This window comes from Zalophus californianus, chromosome 13, assembly GCF_009762305.2.
Source record: "Zalophus californianus isolate mZalCal1 chromosome 13, mZalCal1.pri.v2, whole genome shotgun sequence".
NCBI lineage: Eukaryota > Metazoa > Chordata > Mammalia > Carnivora > Otariidae > Zalophus > Zalophus californianus.
The window spans coordinates 6150214-6171015 of NC_045607.1; the positions used below are offsets into that span (position 1 = coordinate 6150214).

The 20802-nt window shown below is 43.1% G+C and overlaps 1 protein-coding gene across 17 annotated transcripts in view; it reads left to right on the plus strand.

Annotated features, from left to right (window-relative positions):
- The first annotated feature begins 6214 nt into the window (after nucleotides 1–6214).
- FNBP1 (formin binding protein 1) overlaps nucleotides 6215–20802 on the plus strand; it is a 136600-nt gene continuing 122012 nt past the window's right edge. For 13 of the 17 annotated variants that reach the window (XM_027616179.2, XM_027616182.2, XM_027616183.2 and 10 more), the window contains exon 1: nucleotides 6362–6524. In XM_027616179.2, the coding sequence (XP_027471980.1) occupies nucleotides 6501–6524 (24 nt within the window). In that variant the 5' untranslated portion in view covers nucleotides 6362–6500. Of the gene's footprint in view, nucleotides 6525–20802 lie in introns of all 17 variants that reach the window. The other 4 variants (XM_027616196.2, XM_027616197.2, XM_027616181.2 and 1 more) reach the window with 4 other exon arrangements.

Below are 20802 nucleotides of genomic sequence, written 5' to 3' on the forward strand. Positions count from 1 at the left end.
AAGATAGAGGCACTGTTTACTAGGTGGTGAAGCATATCTCTTCCTACTCCAACCTCTGATCTTTGGCCATCTATTACAAATATGTAATCTTACATCTTTGAACAGAATTTTTATCTGATCTTACTACCCCATTTTACAGATAAACTGAGAACGAGAAACTATTATTTTAAGAATCCACAAAGGGAGATGATAGTAGTTAAATTTAGTTATTGAGTGATTAAATTTGCCAACTATTCTGCTCGGTACTATATATATACATTATCTCATTTAATGTCACAAAAACCTTACAAGGTATATATTTTTATTCCTTTTTTTAAAGGATGAGACTGGGTTGATTACTTTAGTCAAAGGCCTCTGCTCATTTATAAATGACCCAGATGGAACGCTCATCCAGGCCCCAACCACAAAGCCCAGTACTTCATCTCTGTCCTGCATTGTTGTAAAAAATCATTTGCATATTAGGCTGGAAGAGTCCTTAGGTAATCAACAGATCCATCTATCTGTTTGCCAAATTTAAAAACAAATCCAAGGAACTCAGTTGATTTGCTCAAGATCATACAACTGCTGCAAGTATCTTTAGAACCAGGACTACAACCTCCTCTGCTTCAGACCTGGGTCTGTGCATCTTGCACTATACCATACATGGTTTTCTAATTCTTACCATTTTTAATCTTTCAAAAAATTAAAAGCCCAGAATATAAGTAACTGATGTGTTATCAAATGAAATGCTAGAAGGGGCACCTGGGTGGCTCAGTCAGTGAAGCCTCTGCCTTTGGCTCAGGTCATGGTCCTGGGGTCCTGGGATCAAGCCCCGCATCGATCGGGCTCCCTGCTCAGCGTGGGGTCTGCTTCTCTCTCTCCCACTTCCTCTGCTTGTGTTCCCTCTCTCGCTGTGTCTCTCTCTGTCAAATAAATAAAATCTGAAAAAAAAATGCTAGAAAAATTTTCAGAAGGCACTTTAAAAATCAGCAAAATGAGAGAACATAGTAGGAACATAAAATAAGTGATACTTTCTTTTTGGAATCGAGATTTCAGAGACAGTTAACTGATTCTCACTTCACTGTGAAACTAGTTCAAAGAAAAGGTGATTTTTAATTGCAGTTTCATTTTTAAAGGCAGTCTGCAATGCTTTGGACTATTTCTCTTGTTTACTTTTTAAAGCAAGGTCCTGTTTTTGAGACTCTGGTTTTCAATTTGAATATATTAATAAGCTTCTAAAAATGGAATGATCAGGAAAAGTCTTAATTTCATTAAGTGATACGATACTCATGAAACATTTAAATAGTTTATAAAATAGAAAGCTTTTGTCTTTTAGTTTCTGGGAAACAATTTTACAAGAGCTTAAAGTTGGTTTCTTATTCTTTGCTTCTTTTCCCTTGGGAATTATGTGACCTTCACAGGGTCACATACCAACGGTATCTGTCCAGAAGTTTATAAGGAATAGCTTCCTTCAGGTATTTGAGCGCTATATTGTGCCAACCATTAATTTGAAATTGAGAGAATTAAGAAAGGGAACGCTAATTACAAAGACTTAAAGTGAAGTGTTTTTTAGACAGTTAACTTTTCAAATTCAGTGAAAACTATCTTGGCAATTATATTTAGGCACATAATTTCAGAGTTTCAAGAAAAGCTTATTTGCATAATCATGATGCTGTAACTGGAAACAGACACGTTGAGTAACAGAACAAGTTATGCCTGCTTCTCCCTGGCACCATTTTCAAAGGGACATTAAACTTGAAGGTATCGACTGAAAAAGCCTGGAGGAGCTAGAAAGAAGACTCATCTCCTAAACCTGACTTTTAACCTCGCTCTCTTAGTCAAGTCTTTTATTTTTCCATTTCCTCTCACTTTGCAAGATCCACTAAAGTTTGCCACTAGTAGCTGAATTTATAGTTTGAAACTAGTACTATTTTTTTAAAAAGAATTTTTATTTATTTATTCATGAGAGAGAGAGAGAAGCAGAGGGAGAAGCAGGCTCCCAAGGAGCAGGGAGCCCGATGCGGGACTCGATCCCAGAACTCTGGGATCATGACCTGAGCCGAAGGCAGACACTTAACCATCTGAGCCACCCAGGTGCCCTGAACCTAATACTATTAATAATATTTGGTATCAATTTAGGAATTTCCAGAAACCTTACAGAAATTAGTGGGTTAATATTTGCTGGTTGTAACAAGGTATGATTACCATTTGTTTTTATCGAAAGAGTTGACAGTTCAGACCAAAAACTTCTAGAAACACAATGTGAAGAACCAGAGGTGAAATTGGCGACTGGCCACACATTCAGAAGTCAAATGTCACTTTCATTCTTTGACTTGAAATGTCATTTCTTGGGGCGTGGGGAAAGCCCATCGAGTCTTCTTGCAGAGAGTCATCTTGGAAAAACGAGGCCCTGGCATGTCTTAAATCCCATGAGTTGGAGAAAAACATCAAGTTCACTTCCCCTCAACTTGGTGGCACAGCGTGTAACTTGCTCAGCCACGGGACAGCTGGTTTTTCCTGATTTCATGCACATCTTCATAGACCTTCAGGGGAATTCCACAATCAGGTACAAAAATCGGTTGCAGTTTTAAGATTCTACTCACCATAGACTTGCTACTTTTATCCCACTCCAACTTTTTTCCACTTGACTGCTTTCTTGGGTCCTTAGTGAGAAGTCTGAATGCTAAACAAATGGGGAATTTTAAACTAGAAACTAATGGAAGCTATTTTAAAGGAGGAAAAAAATCCCGAGAGGTTCATTATGAATAGTACTTCAGCAGTAGACAACCCATCGGTTAGTTGTAGTTCAGGCAAGCCGCTTTGCCACATCAGAAGTGCGTCGAGGATTGTGTTCCTTCGCACAGTAAGTAAAAATCCTCCAGAAAACAAGAGGAAAGGAAGAGGAACAATATTGGTGCCCTTAAGTGCTAAGCATTTTACACATATTCTTTAATCTTCAAAGTGCTACTACAAATCTTTGAGGTAGGTAGCATTATTTCCATTTTCTCAGAGCTCTCCAGCTTTCTGTGCTATCACCAAAGCCAGTGTGCACCCCTCCAGCTTCCTCTTTCAGCCTCAGAACAACCCACGAGGTCCCTGTTTGACCAATAAGGAGACAGAAGCTCAGTTTAAGTTAACTTGCAAAGGTCACACACACATCTAATAAATAGTGGGATGCTAAAATACCGATTTAACAATTACCAAACCTATCTCCTGTGAAAAAGATAAGGTAGATAGAGATATCTATACATTAGAGATCCTGAATGAGATGTTTATTACTTGCTAGCAGCATTAGAATTGTCAAAAAGCCCTGGTAGAATTCTTGGCCTCTAACTACATAGTGACCTGTATAGGGTCTCTAATAATGTCCACGTGATCAGACTTTTTGGTGAAAATTTATATAGTCGGGGCGCTTGGGTGGCTCAGTTGGTTAAGCGACTGCCTTCAGCTCAGGTCATGATCTCAGGGTCCTGGGATCAGGCCCCGCATCGGGCTCCCTGCTCGGCGGGAAGCCTGCTTCTCCCTCTGACCCTCCCCCTGCTTGTGTTCCCTCTCTCGCTGTCTCTCTCTCTCTCTGTCAATTAAATAAATAAATAAAATCTAAAAAAAAAAAAAATTTATATAGTCACCCACCGAGATCAGAACTTTGTAAATCAGTGTTCTTCAAATGTTCCTGAGAGGCGAATCAGGTGTGCTTAACCTCGATTGACCCTCTATGTAATTCAAACACTTATGTAGAGAGGGCTTAGAATACCCCCTGTGATAATTGATTCCTAAGTAGGTCACAGTAATTTGTTAATAGTGAGAATTCTTTGTCTTAGAATTATTCCCTCACCATAAGAGAAACGGAAGTAGATTTAGTTCTTCCTAGAAAATAATGTGTTGTATTTTATCTTTTTTTCTCCCTCTGCTGGCTTCTCTTTATCCTGACTGTGTTTGTTTCCATTGCCTTGAGATCAGTGGTGCCTTTTTCCTTTTTTCTTTTTTTTTTTTTTTTTTGAGGACTCTGACATTTTCAAACCCTTTCCAGATACCACCCAAACTTAATGAAGTTAAAGATATTTGCAGTGTGGTCTAGTTAACCTGGTTCCATATAGTTCTGCTATTGTGGCTTCTAATGGGTTCCTATAACTATTTCCTGCTTACTCACCTTAAAAGGTTTCACTGTCATGTGGTCTTTTTTTCTTCTGCTGTCCCTTCCTCTTCTTTCCCTTCTTTAGAACGGGTTGTTTTTCCTCCTGATTAGCATATTTTCACAAGTGGTCACTCTGTTTTTGAGAAGTCTCCAAGAATTCAGTCAAGATTAGATCATTGTATTTGACTGAAAAAATATTTAAGCGTTGGCAGGAAGGAAAATTGAGTTGATTACTGAGCAAGGTCTTGTAAGCTAACCTGCATTTCACTTACCATTTCCAAATAGCAGACTAAATTGTGACGCATTGTTTGAAATTCTGAGCCCTCCAACTCACTCTGGCTATTAATCTGCTTTGGGAGTAAGTGGCTGGCCGTCCTGATTGTTATATATCCAGCAGGCTCTGGAGTAAAAGAGTTCTCAGATCCGGTAACAGTGAGAGCAAAATATTTAAACACACACACTAAAAACAAATGAGTAGGGGGAACTTGTAACTGAAAAAAGACAGACCAAAACAGTCTTGACAGTTTAAATTTATTGTTAACTGTGTCCAACAAAGGAAGTAGACTTGTAGGTTTATCTGCAAGGGTTTTCAGCTGCACCCTTTCATGGAGGAGAATGATAAACTTGTGGAGGCTGGTGGTGGTGGGGTGGTAGGTATTGGAGAGATGCATCATTGTGCAATATTTCTAAAATGGGGCCCATTTTAGTTCAGTTACTCAGAAAAGCCAGTAGTAGTAAATAAGAGAGAAAGAAAAGTTGGGGAGAAAGGACCCAATGATTCAGAAGAAAGTTGGAACTCCACAAAAGTTCAACATATCTTGTTGGAAATACTTGTGTAGACCTTTGGAACACAGAGAAAGAAAGGGGGAGTATCTACTTAAAAATCAATTCTTGGGGGGGGGGCGCCTGGGTGGCTCAGTTGGTTAAACCTCTGCCTTCAGCTCAGGTTATGGTCCCGGGGTGCTGGGATCGAGCCCCATATCGGGCTCCCTGCTCGTGCAGGAAGCCTGCTTCTCCCGCTGCCTGCCGCTCCCCCTGTTTGTGCTCTTTCCCTCTCTCTCTCTCTCTCTCTCGCTATCTCTCTCTGTGTGTCAAATAAATAAATAAAATCTTTAAAAAAAAATCAATTCTTGAGGTGCCTGGCTGGGGCAGAGCTTGTGACTCTTGATCTCAGGATTGTAAGTTCGAGCCCCACCTTGGGTGTAGAGATTACTTAAAAATAAAATCTTAAAAAAAAAAAAAGTCTGCTCTCAGTTTCCCAACCATGGGCCGAGTAACAGGTGCTCATCTCCTGATCCTCACCAGCACAGGGTAAGATGGATAGTTCTCACCTCCATGCGGCAGGCCAGGGACTCTGAGCTTCTAGAGCGGTGGAGTCACTGTCTGAGGCCACCCACCTAGTACATGCGGGAGGCTGGATTGGAATCCAACACGTTATCTGTGGACCCAGCGTTTTTGCCACTAAGCGGCAACGGGATTTCACGTCTGAACGTTTCATGGCCGAACAAGTTGAGAACCACTGGTTTCAGAGACTGAAAATCACTGGTTGTATGCCCCTGGATTCCTTCCCCAGCCGCTCAGAGCTGCTTGGTCGCTCTTGGCTCGACGTTCCCATCTGTATCCTCACCGAACGAGGCCCCACTCCCATCGCGCAAGTCTGCAGGGCACCTCGGGCCTCCGCGGCTGCTAGGCGGTAGGGAAAGAGCATCCCGAGCGAACTCCGGTCGGCTCGAATGGCTGCCAAGGAAAAGTATTGTCCTTAAGTCCAAATTGATGCTTGGAGAGGTGGAGCAAACTCAGGCCTCGGTAGAGCACTGGTAATAACAGGGGCCGGTTTCGTTCAAAGGCGAGAGGTTGTTCTAAGAGCAGAGAGTGTGGTCGCTAATAATAAAGAAGTCGGTGGGAAGAGTTCTCCCGGTTCCCGGTCCCGGCCGCCCTCCCGCCTCCCTCCCTCCTCCCTCTGCGTCCTTCAGGGCCCCCGGGCGGCGCGGGCCGGCCGGAGGGCGTCCAGGAGGAGGGTGGGCCGGGGCCGGGGGCGGGGGCGGGGCGCGCGCGTGCGCGAGCTGTCAGGCCAGCCCCGCCCCCGGCGCGGCCCCGCCCCCTCCCTCGCTTCCCCCTCCTCTCGCTCTCCGGGTGTGGGGCGGGCTGGCGGGCGCTGCGGCGACCGCGGCGGCTGCTTCCTCGGGCCATTTTGCTGAGGAGCGACGGGGAGGAGGAACTGCTGAGGAGACCCAAGGCGAGGAGCGGCGAGCCGGAGGAGGCGGCGGCCGCGCGCGCACCGGGCTTTCCTCGATTGCGGGGATCTCAAGGGGCGAAGGGATCGCCGGGGAGGAGGACCGGAGAGCCGCGCCTGTCGCGCGGCGCGCCCCTTCCCGCCCCCTGCACCATGAGCTGGGGCACCGAGCTCTGGGTGAGTGAGGGGCCCGGGCCTGCCGGGCCGGGGGAGTGGGGGGGAAGGTGCCTGGCGCGCCTGGGCAGGGGGCGCCGGCCGGGCTGCCTCGGTGGAGGCGATGGCGCGCTGGTAGGGGTCCCCGCGGCCTGCGGAGGAGACGCGGGGCTGGGTGCCCCTCGTCGGCCTCGGCCGGAGCAAGAGGTGCAAGCCAGATTCGCCCTTTCGAGACGAGGGGAGCTGGTGTGGGAAGGAGGAGGGGGACGGATCCGGTCCCCCCGGCGGCCTGAGGAGGGGGCGCAGATCTGGGGCTCCTCGGCGGCCTGAGCTGGGGGCGCGGATCTGCGTCCCCCCCGGCGGCCTGAGCAGGGGGTGCCGATCTGAGTCCCCCCCCCCCACCGGCAGTCTGAGCAGGGGGTGCCGATCTGGGTTCCCCGGCGGCCCGGGTATGGGGCACGGACCCGTGTCCCCCCACGCCGGTGCTTGGGTAGGGGTCCGGGCTCCCCCCCACGGCGGTCCGGGCAGGAGGTGCGGATCTGAGTCCCGCTGCGGACTGAGGAGGGGGCGCGGATCTGGGTCCCCCGGGCGGCCTGGGCAGGGGGCGCGGGCCGGCCTCCCTCTCCCCGGCGCCCCGAGACCAGTGTGGTGTGTGGAAAGAGCAACCTTAATCCCTAGGGGCGAGTAACCGACGCGCGGCTGACCAGCTTCGAGGGGGGCGTGGAGGCCCTCAGATTTTCCGGGCTGCGTTATTTGTTCGGGCGCCCCAGCCGCGAGTGCCTAGGGCTGTTCTCTCGGTGGAGGTGCGGACCGATCTGGCGCTCCTCTCGGGGGCGGGGCGGCCTCGGCCGGGCCGGGTCTCAGGTTTTGGGTTTTGGGGTACAGGGGCGAGAAGTGGTGTCTTGCCTCTAGAGGCGAGGACTTTTGACCTGTGGCGGCGCGAGGCGCACTTTTAGTTCTAAAGGAGCAGCTCAGATCCTGGATTTGCGGTGGGGACTGCGGCGTTTGGCCTGGAGGGGAAAGTAATCCGAGTTAGAGGGAGATCTTGTGTGACCACGTTCAGAAGGAGGCATTCGCGGGAGAAATAATTCTTTAACTGCTCAGAGGAAACAGCTTTAAATGGGGAAGGTTGGCGGCGAGGGGAGCCGTCTGAGATCCTTAACCTAGGGCTGCGGATGGGTAAACAGGCAGCGCGGTGTCTGAAACCTCTTGCTGGAAGCTCTCTCCCCGGAGCCGGGCGACCAGGGGATGCCGAGGCAGTGCACAAGCCATCCCTGGGGAGGAGAGGCTGTGGCTGGTGGCATGGGGCTTGTTTCTCTGCCTTTCGCTGGATTCCCCGGGAAATCACTGGGCAAGGGATAGGCAGTGCAGTGTCGGGGGCGGGGGGGGAGGTGGGGGGGAGGAGTGGATGAAATCTCAATCATTGCACTGAAATGTTCTCAAGATGAGCCATTTCCCATGATGAACTCGGGAAGTGCCTCCTTTCGGAATTCCATTTGTAAAGGGTGTGGAGGAGAAAGTGTGGGGTGGTGGTTGCTGTCTGAGCTGAGGCCAAGAAATCTCACGTCAAAATAAAACAAGGTTAGAGAAGCGATAGAAACAGCGCATCCTCCCTTAATCTTTTTTTTTTTTTTTTTGGCTTTAATTGTTTTTACATAACCGTTTCTTAGGCTCAGAAACAGCTACTGTCTTTGACACCAAAATCCTGAAGGCAAATAGCTCCCTTAAATTACAGTGATTGATTTTATAAACATCCTCTGTCTAAAGGGACTCAAGATTTCAGCTGAGGTTTACAAACACAGATTTTAAAATAACTGAGGGTTTTAAATATTTGTACCTACCTCCTTAAGCAAAATCTATCATTTTAAATGCAGTGTGTTTTTCCTCTTCCATTCGTTGGCTCTTTTTTAGCTTATCTGGGGTGGGCGAACAAATCAGAAGTAAATTTTGTCAAGATAAGAGAAATCCTGGCACAATTTCTTTTTGCTTGTTCAAACAAGAGAAAGGGATTGTGGAGGAAAAAATACAATATTTTTTAAGCGCAATAGGCGGGGTCCAAGGAACTGAACACAAGGTGGACATTTCAGTGATGTTAGTGAATGGCATAAAAGGTGATCAGGAAAGAGAAGGTAACTTTGAGAAGAAAATGATAGAGTAGCTCCAATCACCTGCATTATTCTGTACACTTCTTTTAGGGGGTGGAAGGGTGGGAGGGAAAGCAAAGACAATGTTGTTGAAAATAAATAGGAACTGGAATATCTATGATAAATGATAGGAAGTCTTGATATGGTTCAAAATAAATTGGGGTGGGGATGTTGGCAAAACAGGAGTGGCCATGAGTTGGTAATTCTTGAAGCTAGGTGATCAGCATAACAGGGCTCATGATGCTATTCTTTCTACTGTATATGCTTGGAATTTTTTACAATAAAAGTAAGTGGAAAAGATTTTTAAGGAGGGGTGTGTGTACTACTTGAAAATTTTTTTAACTTGGTAAGTTTCCAAGAAAAAACAGGTCAGTTAGAGTTTTATATACACTAATATATGTCAGTGAGGAGTCAAGGAAAAAAAGCATTTCACTAGAGTATGGGCTTTTGGGCTTAAGTGGCTTATGGTTTAATAGGGGGAAGAAATAAACACATTATTTGCACTAATAAAAGAAGTGCAGTATTTGAGTTTTAAGGTGAAATGCCAGGAAGCATAAGGGCAACAAAATGTCTCTTTTCCGCTGCTTTATTTTACTAGTATTTGAGATTTTTTTTTTTAATTGGAATAATGAAGGATTCTGAAAAAGAAGCTTTCAGTCCTTCAGTGGTAAGAGACTGGGTGAAGTGCCGTGTTGGGCAGCGCCAGACAGCCCAACTCAGAGCAGTCATTGAGGTTTTTCCTTGAATGGTGGCTTGGACTCCTGCACGCGGGTAAGGAGATAACGATGGAGTACAAAATCCTAAGTTGGTAGAGTTATGTTTCTAGGTGGAGGGAGGCAGAGCTATGGTTCGGATGGGCGTGAGTTATTTGTAACAGGTGGTTGCAGCTTTCACAGACCTTCACAAGTACCATCAGGTTTTACACATGTTTTAGGACTTTAGTCAAGATCTGCACAGGCTTTTAAAACCTACGGGTTTCTAATGGGCGCTTTACACACAAGGCCTGCTCTTAAGGCACGTCCTCCTTAGGTGAAGTAAAACCTTTCTCTCTCTCCTTTTTTTTTTTAAACATCTCTGTAGGGGTAAACTTTCATATCCCAGGAAACTTTGAGAAATCATGAAATGTCAGGAAGTTAATACCACTATAAAAAGGAACTCAAAACCATAATTCGTAATAACTTTATTGGATTAGTTTGTATTTTAATGGACGCTTTCTATTTTTGTGTCAGAAGGTCATAACAAAGTATAAATGGCTGTTTTAAAGTGATTAGGTTATAATTAAATAGTTTCTGTACAACTCTTAATACTAGTCCCTTTTGTTTTTTACTTTTTTGTGTTTTTTTAATTTTTAATTTTTTTAAAGATTTTATTTATTTATTTGACAGAGAGAGACAAAGCGAGAGAAGGAACACAAGCAGGGGGAGTGGGAGAGGGAGAAGCAGGCTTCCCGCCGAGCAGGGAGCCGGACGCGGTGCTCAATCCCAGGACCCCGAGATCATGACCTGAGCCGAAGGCAGACGCTCAACAACTGAGCCACCCAGGCGCCCCTTTAATTTTTAATTTTAAGTTAACGCCACATTACACATGGGGCTCCAATTCACAACCCGAGATCAAGAGTTGCATGCTTTACTGGCTGAGCCAGCCAGGCTCCCCCCGCCACCATGCCCTGCATATTATTCCCTCTTAATCAATTCTTAGTTTTTTTATTGAACAATTACTGTGTGCAAGATACTGATCTAACTCATGTTACATACACTGAAGGATATCTACTTATTTTGGTGAAAGCATATAAAGTAGGTTTTAACTCTAGTCTGCAAAATCAGAGTCAAAAGAGAGATTTATGTTTCTAAGATTAACCAAAATGCATTTATTCAAGCCTTTGTTACAAAAAGTAATGTTAATAGCATAAATTGATTGCACTGACTTGTTGAAATTGTGACTGGTCATTGGAGAAATGGCCGAGCAAGAATTTCTTACATTTGAATGTTTTTTGTTACTTACTTAGTAGAGGGAAGTGACAAGTTACTGAGGTTTCACTTCAGCTTTTTATTCACATGCTCATTAATGCGAAGAATAAATAAACCCACTGGAAATTTTAGCTTTCCTCATAATTATTCTAATCTTTGCCGCTAACAAATGACCAAGTGACAGCACCTAGTTTTGTGGTCTCCCAGTGTCCTCTCTGACATCTTCATTGCTTTACTTTGGTGCTAATAAGAAACGGAGTAGCCCAAAATATCAAAAGCAAGAAAGCAAGCAGAGAGATTTTCTTTCTTTTTTTTTTTTTTTAAAGATTTTATTTATTTATTTGACAGAGAGAGACACAGCAAGAGAGGGAACACAAGCAGGGGGAGTGGGAGAGGGAGAAGCAGGCTTCCCACGGAGCAGGGAGTCTGATGTGGGGCTCGATTCCAGGACCCTGGGATCATGACCTGAGCCGAAGGCAGACACTTAACGACTAAGCCACCCAGGCGCCCAAGCAGAGAGATTTTCTAACCTGAGTTTCCAGGACAATGCCAGGCGTGTGATGTACATTCCACAGTATGTTGAATATGGTGATATTGGTTGCAGTGTGCGCTTTTTAGAAGCAGCAGTGGAAGAGTTATTTACCAACTCTACTGAGAACAATGCCTGACTCATAGTAGGAGTTCAGTATTTATTGAATAAACGAATGGATCCTTTTTTCCCTTTTGTTTTAACATTTGCTTTTTTAAAGTAATGGGAGGGTAATTTTAACACCTTTCTGCCCCTTGGCAGTTGTAAACATTTTTGATAACTCTAGACACCTTTTTATTTTTAATAGACTTTATTTTTTAGAGCCATTTTAGTTGCACAGCACAATTGAGTGGAAGGTATAGAGATTTCCCATATATCCCCTGCCCACAAATATGCACAGTCTAGGCACCTTTTTTTACTTTTAAAGTAAGGCTTGAAGATTTATCTCCTTTGCTGTTCATGTTGCTTATGCCGGCTATGTATGGGTATGTTTGATATAAGAACACTTTACAGTGAGTTAAAATTGTAAACTAGGCATTACTGATTCTTTCTTAACCTTGGAGTAATTGACTTAATAGTTCCAGGTTTGGGAGAATGATTACCTCTTCTTACTGCAGAATGCTAAATGTAGGGCAGGATTCACAGCTCATAGCTCTTCTGCTTTTTGTTCTTAACAATTCAGAGATTTCCATTTGGGTTAAAACATAGCAAGACGAACAGGGAGACATTCATTCCTGCCAGATCTGTGGTGAGTGGAGCAGAATTGCCTCAGAAGATAGGCTAAGTGGAGTTTAATTCTGTCATCCTTGCCTTGCCATTAAAATAGGCTTTGCGCCACCTTTTCTGGTTAGTAGATATCAAGCAAAACATGGGAGGTCTGGCAGTCTTGATTCACTCATCAGCTTGTTGCTTTCACTTTATACCCTAGACATAATCCTGAAAAATAAACTATTTTTGGTCAGTAACACTGTATTTCAGACACTATAATGGAGTTTTGTAAATGTCCGGGCTTACTGGGTGACCACATTATAACTCTTGCTTTACATTGGTGCAACGTGGAAAATGCTCTTTGGGGGACTATTCAAGTATCACCCATTTCCTAGCTAAAGCTAATATTGTGTTTCCTGCAAGTATTACTCATACTTGTTTCATCAACACCACCCACATTTCAAAACAAGGCTTTATTTTGACACTTAAAAATTGCAAGCTACCAAGAATACATGAATGCCCTGGGAAATTAATCTAATTAGATTTTAGAATGTGGGTGTAAAATCTTCTAGAATTAGTGTTTATAATGAAATATTTGATTCCTTTTTTAGTAATATATACTCATACTAGTTTCAGGCTAGTAATGTGTCTAGTTAAAAAATGTTAAAATCTAGGGCATCTGGCTGGCTCAGTCAGTAGAGCGTATGACTCTTGATCTCGGAGCCATGAGTTCAAGCCCCCATGTTGGGTGTAGAGATTACTTAAAATCTTTTAAAAAATGTTAAAATCATAAAAGGCCAAATATGTATATTATATTAGAGAGTTAGTTGAGCATATACAAGTTGTTGTTTGTTTTTTTTTTAGAGTATACAAGTTTTTAATATTGATTAATCATGATCTTCCCATTGGGCCAACTTTTAACTCATAAATCTCATCCAATTTGTAAATTCTGTGTTAAATTTATGGAAAGCTTAAACAACTTCAGTTGTTCTATACTAGAAATAGATTCACACCACCACCCCCCAACAACAAAAAGATGAAACTTCCAATTTCTTGTTGCAAAAGTTATAATACCTGTTCACATTTAAGCTACAATATCACAATAGCTATATTGTGTGTTTTTTGAAATATAGAACATGCCAGTCTAGTAATTAGAATGAAGGTTTTACAAAGAATTAACTCTTAGAGTAACATCTGTGAGTTTAGCGTATAAAGTTCAGCAGGTACAGCCCCCCATTTGTACTTCTCTACCCTCTTCATGGGTTATAAAAGTAGAAATAGCTTCTAAATTGCATAAACGCTATAGTTCTTGTAATATTTTCACATGCACCATGCCTTGTTACGTTACACACCGTTGAATAGTTACCATCCACATTGCTGATTATTGAGAGCTTATCATGTCCCGTGTGCTGTACAAAGTATTTTCCAACCATCATCTCATTTATTCTTCCCAAGAATCCAGTGAGGTTAGTACCATTCATGCCAGCATCTGGGAGGAAGGTGCTGAGAAGGAGATAGGAGTGCAAGGTTTTATTGGGACGTAACACACACCTACGAAGAGAAGAGGGAGGAAGTGTGATTGGGAGACGGAGCCGCGGGACCAGGATGCAGCCTGACAAAGTCTCTACTAGCTCCAGCTCAAGGATTACCCGTTCAAGGAACCTCACGTTGGACAGAAATGGCCAGGCTCCTGTAGTGCCTTGCACGTTCATTGGCCAAGGGCCGCCCCAAGAACAGTGTGACCTTGGCCTCCATCTTTCTCAGTCTTTGGTTGGTGTTTGCCACAAGAAGACCATGACCTTGGCTCACAAGATAAGGCAGACCCTATAGTCTGCTAACTATACTCCTTGCAACTGGGCAACGAATTCTTTCTGGAAGGGGGACCTGAGGGGCACATCTCTGCACTGGCTACAGCCACACCATCAACGTCCCCTTTTATAAGAGAGGAAATTGAAGCTCAGGAGGGCAAAGTAGCTTGGCCAAGTTCACAGAGTAGGAAGTAGAGATTCAATTCCACATCTCTGGGATAGAAGAGCCCTCTTCCTCAGACTTTAACATTTTTTTAAGTTCAGGGGCCCCTGACTGGCTCAGTTGGTAGAGTGTGCAACTCTTGATCTCGGGGTCGTTAGTTGAGCCCCACGTTGGGCATAGAGATTACTTAATAAAAAATAAAATAAATTTAAAAAATAAACATTTCTAAGTTAATGCCTTCAAAAACATGGTTGTTGTTTGAACTTTTTCTTATGGACACTTTCAAACATACTTACATTGAGTAATATTATGAGCCCTTATATACTCATCATCCAGCTTGAAGGTAATCAATATGTTGGCATTATTGTCTCATCTTTTTGGCTCCACATGGTGTATTTAGAGCCCTTGGTTTTCTCCACCACGTGTTGTAATGCTAACCTGCTACCTCACTTTTCTAATGTATCTTTTATTATTTATTTATTTATTTTTAGAGAAAGGGAGGGGGGCAGAGGGAGAGAGAGAATCTTAAGCAGGCTCCATGCCTGTTGTGGAGCTGACCCTGAGATCATGACTGACCTGAGCCGAAATCAAGAGTCTGATGCTCAACCAACCGAGCCACTCAGGGCCACCTCACTTTTCTGAGGAATCAGGCAGAAAACCAAAATTCTTCTGCCCATTTCTTAAAATATGAAAACAGGAGAGAACCCAATTGTTAAGTGCCCAGGGCACCTTTACTAGAGGATTTCAATGTATCCTTTCATAGGCTAACAAGGACGTTGTGAGTTTAATAGTTTTCTCCATTTTATAAATGAGTCTCAGAGCAGTGAAGCTACTGACCAGACTCATCAAACAACGAATGCTAGCACTCGTGCTACAGGTTTTGGGTTGGTTGTGTTGTGTTTTGTTTTTTGTTTTGTTTTGTTTTTCCTGACACTGGACAAATGTAGTGTGAAAACTGCATCTTCTGTATTCGTAGCTTGCAAGCCCTTTTCTACCCATCACTCACTCATATTTCTCCATCAGTGATGTAGGTTTTGCTTTCTAAAACCTTTGCTGTTACTCATATTGAGAAGCATTGAGAACCAGTGACTCACAGGGCTGACTGCTGCAGCCCCAGCGGAAACTGTTATGAATGAAGCATATATTCCAGCAGGTGTCTTGTGTGTGTCTAGTGATTCACTCATTCTTTCAAATCCAGAGTTATTGTTTTTCCTTTCTAGTTTAGAGAAATTAATTTGTTGTTGTTGTTGTTTTTAAGATTTTATTTATTTATTTGACAGAGAGAGAGACAGCGAGAGAGGGAACACAAGCAGGGGGAGTGGGAGAGGGAGAAGCAGGCTTCCCGCCGAGCAGGGAGCCCGATGCGGGGCTCGATCCCAGGACCCTGGGATCATGACCTGAGCCGAAGGCAGACGCTTAACGACTGAGCCACCCAGGCGCCCCTAGAGAAATTAATCTGTAAAGGTATTACGAGTAAGGTCAAGTTTCTGATTTCATTGTGTTGCGAAAGTATGTCTTGCTGTAAAGTATTTTTGTTGTTGTTGTGGAAAAGTACTTTTTTTTTCATTAAATTGGGAAAGAATGAAGAGGTTCTAGATATTGACCATTTGGGGGTGCTCTGGCTGTCCCATGCAGGGCCTTCAAAGTTTTGGTTCTTGGGGACTAAGAAACAAAAACATTTCCCCTACTACCTACAGCAAAAGAAAACGTGGCACCTTTAAAGGGATCTATTCCCTTTATACTTTTGTTTGCACAACCAAAACTGAGAGCAGTTTCCTGAAATGCATTAAAATACCCAACAGGTCCTTGGGAAAATGGTGTGGGCGTTGCCAGGTGAGAGAGAAAGCACAGCAGGGCCCAGCTTGGGCTGCGCTCCTTGCCCAACCTAGCACTTATTAGTGTTGGGCAAGCCCTCACACTTCTGTTCCTTGGTTTCCCCACCCATAAAATGGTATGATGATGTTTGCTTCCTCTTCACCAAAAAGCAGAAAGGTGAGTGCTTGTTTGTAAAGTGCTTTGAGCTGGTTCAATGAGAGGTGATGGGTAAATATGAATTAATATCATAATGGGAAGGAAAAAAGCCCTGTTCCTTGGAAACCAATTGCAAAATTCCCCTGCTGCAAGCAGGACTCATGAAAAATGAGCAATTCACTGTCCTAGCCTTCTAATTTTCACAGTAAAGTCTTTGTCCTTTGACTTAAAATTCTTTTTACGTGTTAACAATAAAATAATAGTAGGAAAATGCCTGGAAATCATTGCTTTGGAAAGGACGTCTGGATTTTAGGAAACCATGCATGTTTATCTCTTTTCTTTAAAAATTTTTTTAAATATAAAATGCACTCCAGGGGCACCTGGGTGGCTCAGTTGGTTAAGTGTCTGCTTTCAGCTCAGGTCATGATCCCGGGGTCCTAGGGATCGAGCCCCACGTCAGGCTCCCTGCTCAGTGCGGAGTCGGCTTCTTCCCCTCCTTCTCCCTCTGCTCTTCCCCCCACTCATGTTCTCTCTCTCTCCCAGATAAATAAATGAAATCTTTTTTTAAAAAAATGCACTCCAAAACACTAACCATACTAATATTTAGCAGTATACTTGGGTCTACTTAAGTATAATTTTAATGTTACCTGTCCAGGGGAAATAGTTCTCTTTGGCTATTATTACCACATTTTTAAAAAGTCCCTGCTCGACAGGGAGTCTGCTTCTCCCTCTGACCCTCTTCCCTCTCGTGCTCTCCATCTCTCATTCTCTCTCAAATAAATAAATAAAATCTTTATAAACAAACAAACAAAAAGTTATTCTGTGATTGGTGCACCTGGGTGGCGCAGTTGGTTGGGCATCTGACTCTTGGTTTCAGCTGTGGTGTGATCTCCGGGTCGTGGGATAGAACCTCTTCTTTGGCCTCTGCTGCTTCTCTCTCTGCCCCTCCTGCTCATGTTCTTTCTCTCTCTCTCTCTCAAATAAATAAATAAATCTTTTAAAAATTTTTAAAAAGGTAAAGTTATTCTGTCATATCACAGGAAAAAAATTGTAACTATATATATTAACTAGGACTGTGGTGATCATTTCACAATATCTATAAACACAGAATCATTATGCTGTACATATGAAACCAATAGTGTTATATGTCAATTCTGTTTCAATTTCTTTTTTTTTTTTTAAGATTTTATTTATTTATTTGAGAGAGAGAGAGCATGAGAGAGGGGAGGTCAGAGGGAGAAGCAGACTCCCTGCTGAGCCGGGAGCCCGATGTGGGACTCGATCCCAGGACTCCAGGATCATGACCAGAGCCGAAGGCAGTCGCTTAACCAACTGAGCCACCCAGGCGCCCTCTATTTCAATTTCCAAAAAACGTTATGCTGAAGTCACATTATGTCCCCCCAAAAGCTGGATGTTGGCTGCTTGAGACCACACAGTCTGATGAATTATCCTACATATTGGCTTAGTTTGAGATTGACTTCTACTTAGCAAAGAAAACTAAGAAACTTAAAAATATCTGCCTTAGGATGGACATATATGGAAATGCCTGGCAGTGTTTGGGCAAAGAAATTTGGATTTTATCAGTGTGTTTGTGCATATAAAATATATTTTTCACCGTGACCTTAAAATTTTTGGAATTGAATTTACTTAGCCTTAAAAGTAGGTTATCTAGTATTATTTGTTCTAGTTCTATGAAAAATGTTGGTATTTTGATAGGGATTGCATTAAATCTGTAGATTGCTTTGGGTAGTAGGGACGTTTAAACAATATGGGACTATACCAAAATAAAAAGCGTTTGTACGGTGAAGGAAACCATCAACAAAACAGAAAGACAACCTACTGAATGGGAGAAGATATCTGCAAATGATATATCTGATAAGGGATTAATATCCAAAATACATAAAGAACTTGTGCAACCCAGCACCAAAACCCCCACAAATAATCCACTTAAAAATAGGGGCAGAAACCTGAACATTTTTCCAAAGAAGACATCCAGATGGCCAACAGACACATGAAAAGATGCTCAACATCACTCATCATCAGAGAAATGCAAATCAAAACCACAAAGAGATATTACCTTACGCCTGTCAGAATTGCTACAGTCAAAAAGACAAGAAAGAACAAATGTTGGTGAGGATGTGGAGAAAAAGGAGTCCTTGTGCCCTGTTGGTGGGAATGTAAATTGGTGCAGCCACCGTGGAAAACAGTATGGAGGCTTTTCAAAAAATTAGAAATTGAATTACCATATGATTCAGTAATTCCACTACTGGGTATTTATCCAAAGAAAACAAAAACTCTTAAGTAGGCTCCACGCCCAACATGGGGCTTGAACTCATGACCCTGAGATCAAGAGTCACCTGCTCTACAGACTGAGCCCGCCGGCTGCACTGAAAACAGAAACTCTAATTTGAAGAGATATATGCACCCCTATGTTTATTGCAGCATTATTTGCAATAGGCAAGATATGGACGCAGCCCAAGTGTCCACCCATAGATGAATGGATAAAGATATGATATATATGTATGTATATATATATGTGTGTGTGTATATATATATACTTACACATATATATAATGGAATATGACTTAGCCATAAAAAAGAATGAGATCTTGCCTTTGCAAGAACATGGATGGACCTAGAGGGTAAAATGCTAAGTGAAATAAGTCAGAGGAAGAGATACCATTCGATTTCACTCATGTGGAATTTAAGAAACAAAACAAACAAAGAAAAAAAGAGAGACAATAAAACAGAATCTTAAATACAGAGAACAAACTGCTGGTTGCCAGAGGGTAGGAGGGTGGAGGATTGGGTGAAACAGGTGACAGGGGTTAAAGAGGACACTTATCCTGATGAGCACTGAGTAATGTATACAAATTATTGAATCATTATATTGTATACCTGAAACTCATATAATGCTGTATGTTAATTATACTTAAAAGAAAGATTTCTCATTTGTACAATGAGGATTTAATCATTGAATAAAGAGAATAATCACGTTTCATTTAAAAAAAAAAGGTTATCTACTTGCGTTGTTCAATTTTCAAAAGATACTAAGGTGTACATGAAAAGTTTCATCCTAGGATAGATTTAATTCTTTTTTTTTTTAAAGATTTTATTTATTTACTTTTTTTGGAGAGCGAGTGAGCACGAGCAGGGGGAGGGGCAGAGGGAGAGAGAGAAGCAGGCCCCCTTCTAAGCAGGGAGCCCAGATGACAGATGACGTGGGGCTCCATCCCGGGACCCTGAGATCATGGCCTGAGCTGAAGGGAGACACTTAACCAACTGAGCCACCCAGGTGCCCTGGATAGATTTATTTTCTAGATTGCTATTACTGTTTTTGGTAAGAGGATTGGTGATGTAGGTGGCAAATAATTATGACTTTAGTATGTAAAAGAAGAAACTAAACAAAATTATAAAAATTATATCAGATGATACAGATGTGATGTGTATGATGGAGACATCCGTGTTTTGTCCATAGTACCTATTTTTTTGAGCACCTACTAAGTGCCAAGACATGGTTCTTATCCTCGAGTAGCTTGTAATCCAGTAGGGGTGCAGAAATATAGACAAATCACAGTACAGTGTGACAGGGACTAAGGTGGGGGTAACTCCACGGGAATAGGTACACAGGAATATAACTCAGTTGAGGAAGAAGGGGCATCCGTGTGGAATCCTGAAGGACTAGCTAATTACACAGGTGAAGTGGGGTAGGTGGGCAGGGGGGTGGGGCAGGTTAGGAGGGTGATCCAGACAAAGCCTTCCAGGAACAGGGAGTAAATGGTATGTCCAAAGGTCCATACGTATAAGAGGACATGGGCCTGGAGAATAAGCAGAGCACATCAAGAGGAGCCTAAAAAGGTAGACTGAAGTTGACAACTATATGAGCAATGTGGTTTTGCCTTGAGGACACACACCATATCCTTGAAGTGAGGAAAGCAGGTAGCCACGTGGTCCATTTTGTAGTCTCCTTACTGCAGGGTGGGAGTTGGGCAGAAGCTGGATTGCAGTAGGCCCTGCTACGTTAATGGGCTGATTGGATTCATTGCACGGGTAGAGTACCGAGCACCCCCTAGTATTATTTTTATTTGGGTGGCATTAGGTTAGAATGAATTGCTAGGGAGCCTTGGATGCCTAAAGAAGATCTAGCAGGTGAGTCTTGAGTGGCGAGCCGGGGGATTGGGAGGATGAAGCCAGTTCACCACTTTGGCTTGTGGGTTAAATAGTATGTCAGCCTCGGGTGTTTTTGTCCCTCAGTTGGGCACAAAACCAAAACCTACAGTCACTTCTTTCTGCTGCTCTCTTTGTTTCTGCTCTGGTGGCACAATCTTTTTTTTTTTTTTTTTTTAAGATTTTATTTATTTATTTATTTGACAGAGAGAGAGAGAGAGAGAGAGAGAGCACAAGTAGGCAGGCAGGCAGAGGCAGAGGGAGAAGCAGGCTCCCCGCTGAGCAGGGAGCCCGATGTGGGGCTCGATCCCAGGACCCTGGGATCATGACCTGATCCGAAGGCAGACGCTTAACCGACTGAGCCACCCAGGCGCCCCTCTGGTGGCACAATCTTGACAGGGTTTGGCCAAAGGTCTCTACCTCAGCTTTATTAAGCTAACAGATTTGGGATTTTCACTATCCCTGGAGGTGACTCACGCTAACCAAATTCCCAAGACTGATGAATAAGCTGAAATGCGGATTTTAAATTTATAATGAGAAGTATATCCATAAAGAGACGAGCTGTTCGTGTTTGCCGATCTGCATGTTTTCTCCCTATAGGCTAATCTATGTGGAAAGCTAAATTCTATACAAAGGTTCTTGGAGAGCATCAAATCAAAATAGATTTGGATGAATTTAATGGCTTGTGACACCAAGTCATGGAAACCTAAGGCCTCTATCTCTTCTGGAGAGATAAATTTGCATTAAGGATAGAATAGAGTCTGTTTCATACATGTTATATAGAGGATTCCTTTTTCTTTATTCTTTCTTTAGAGAGTCTATTTAATTTAATATAATTTAATTTT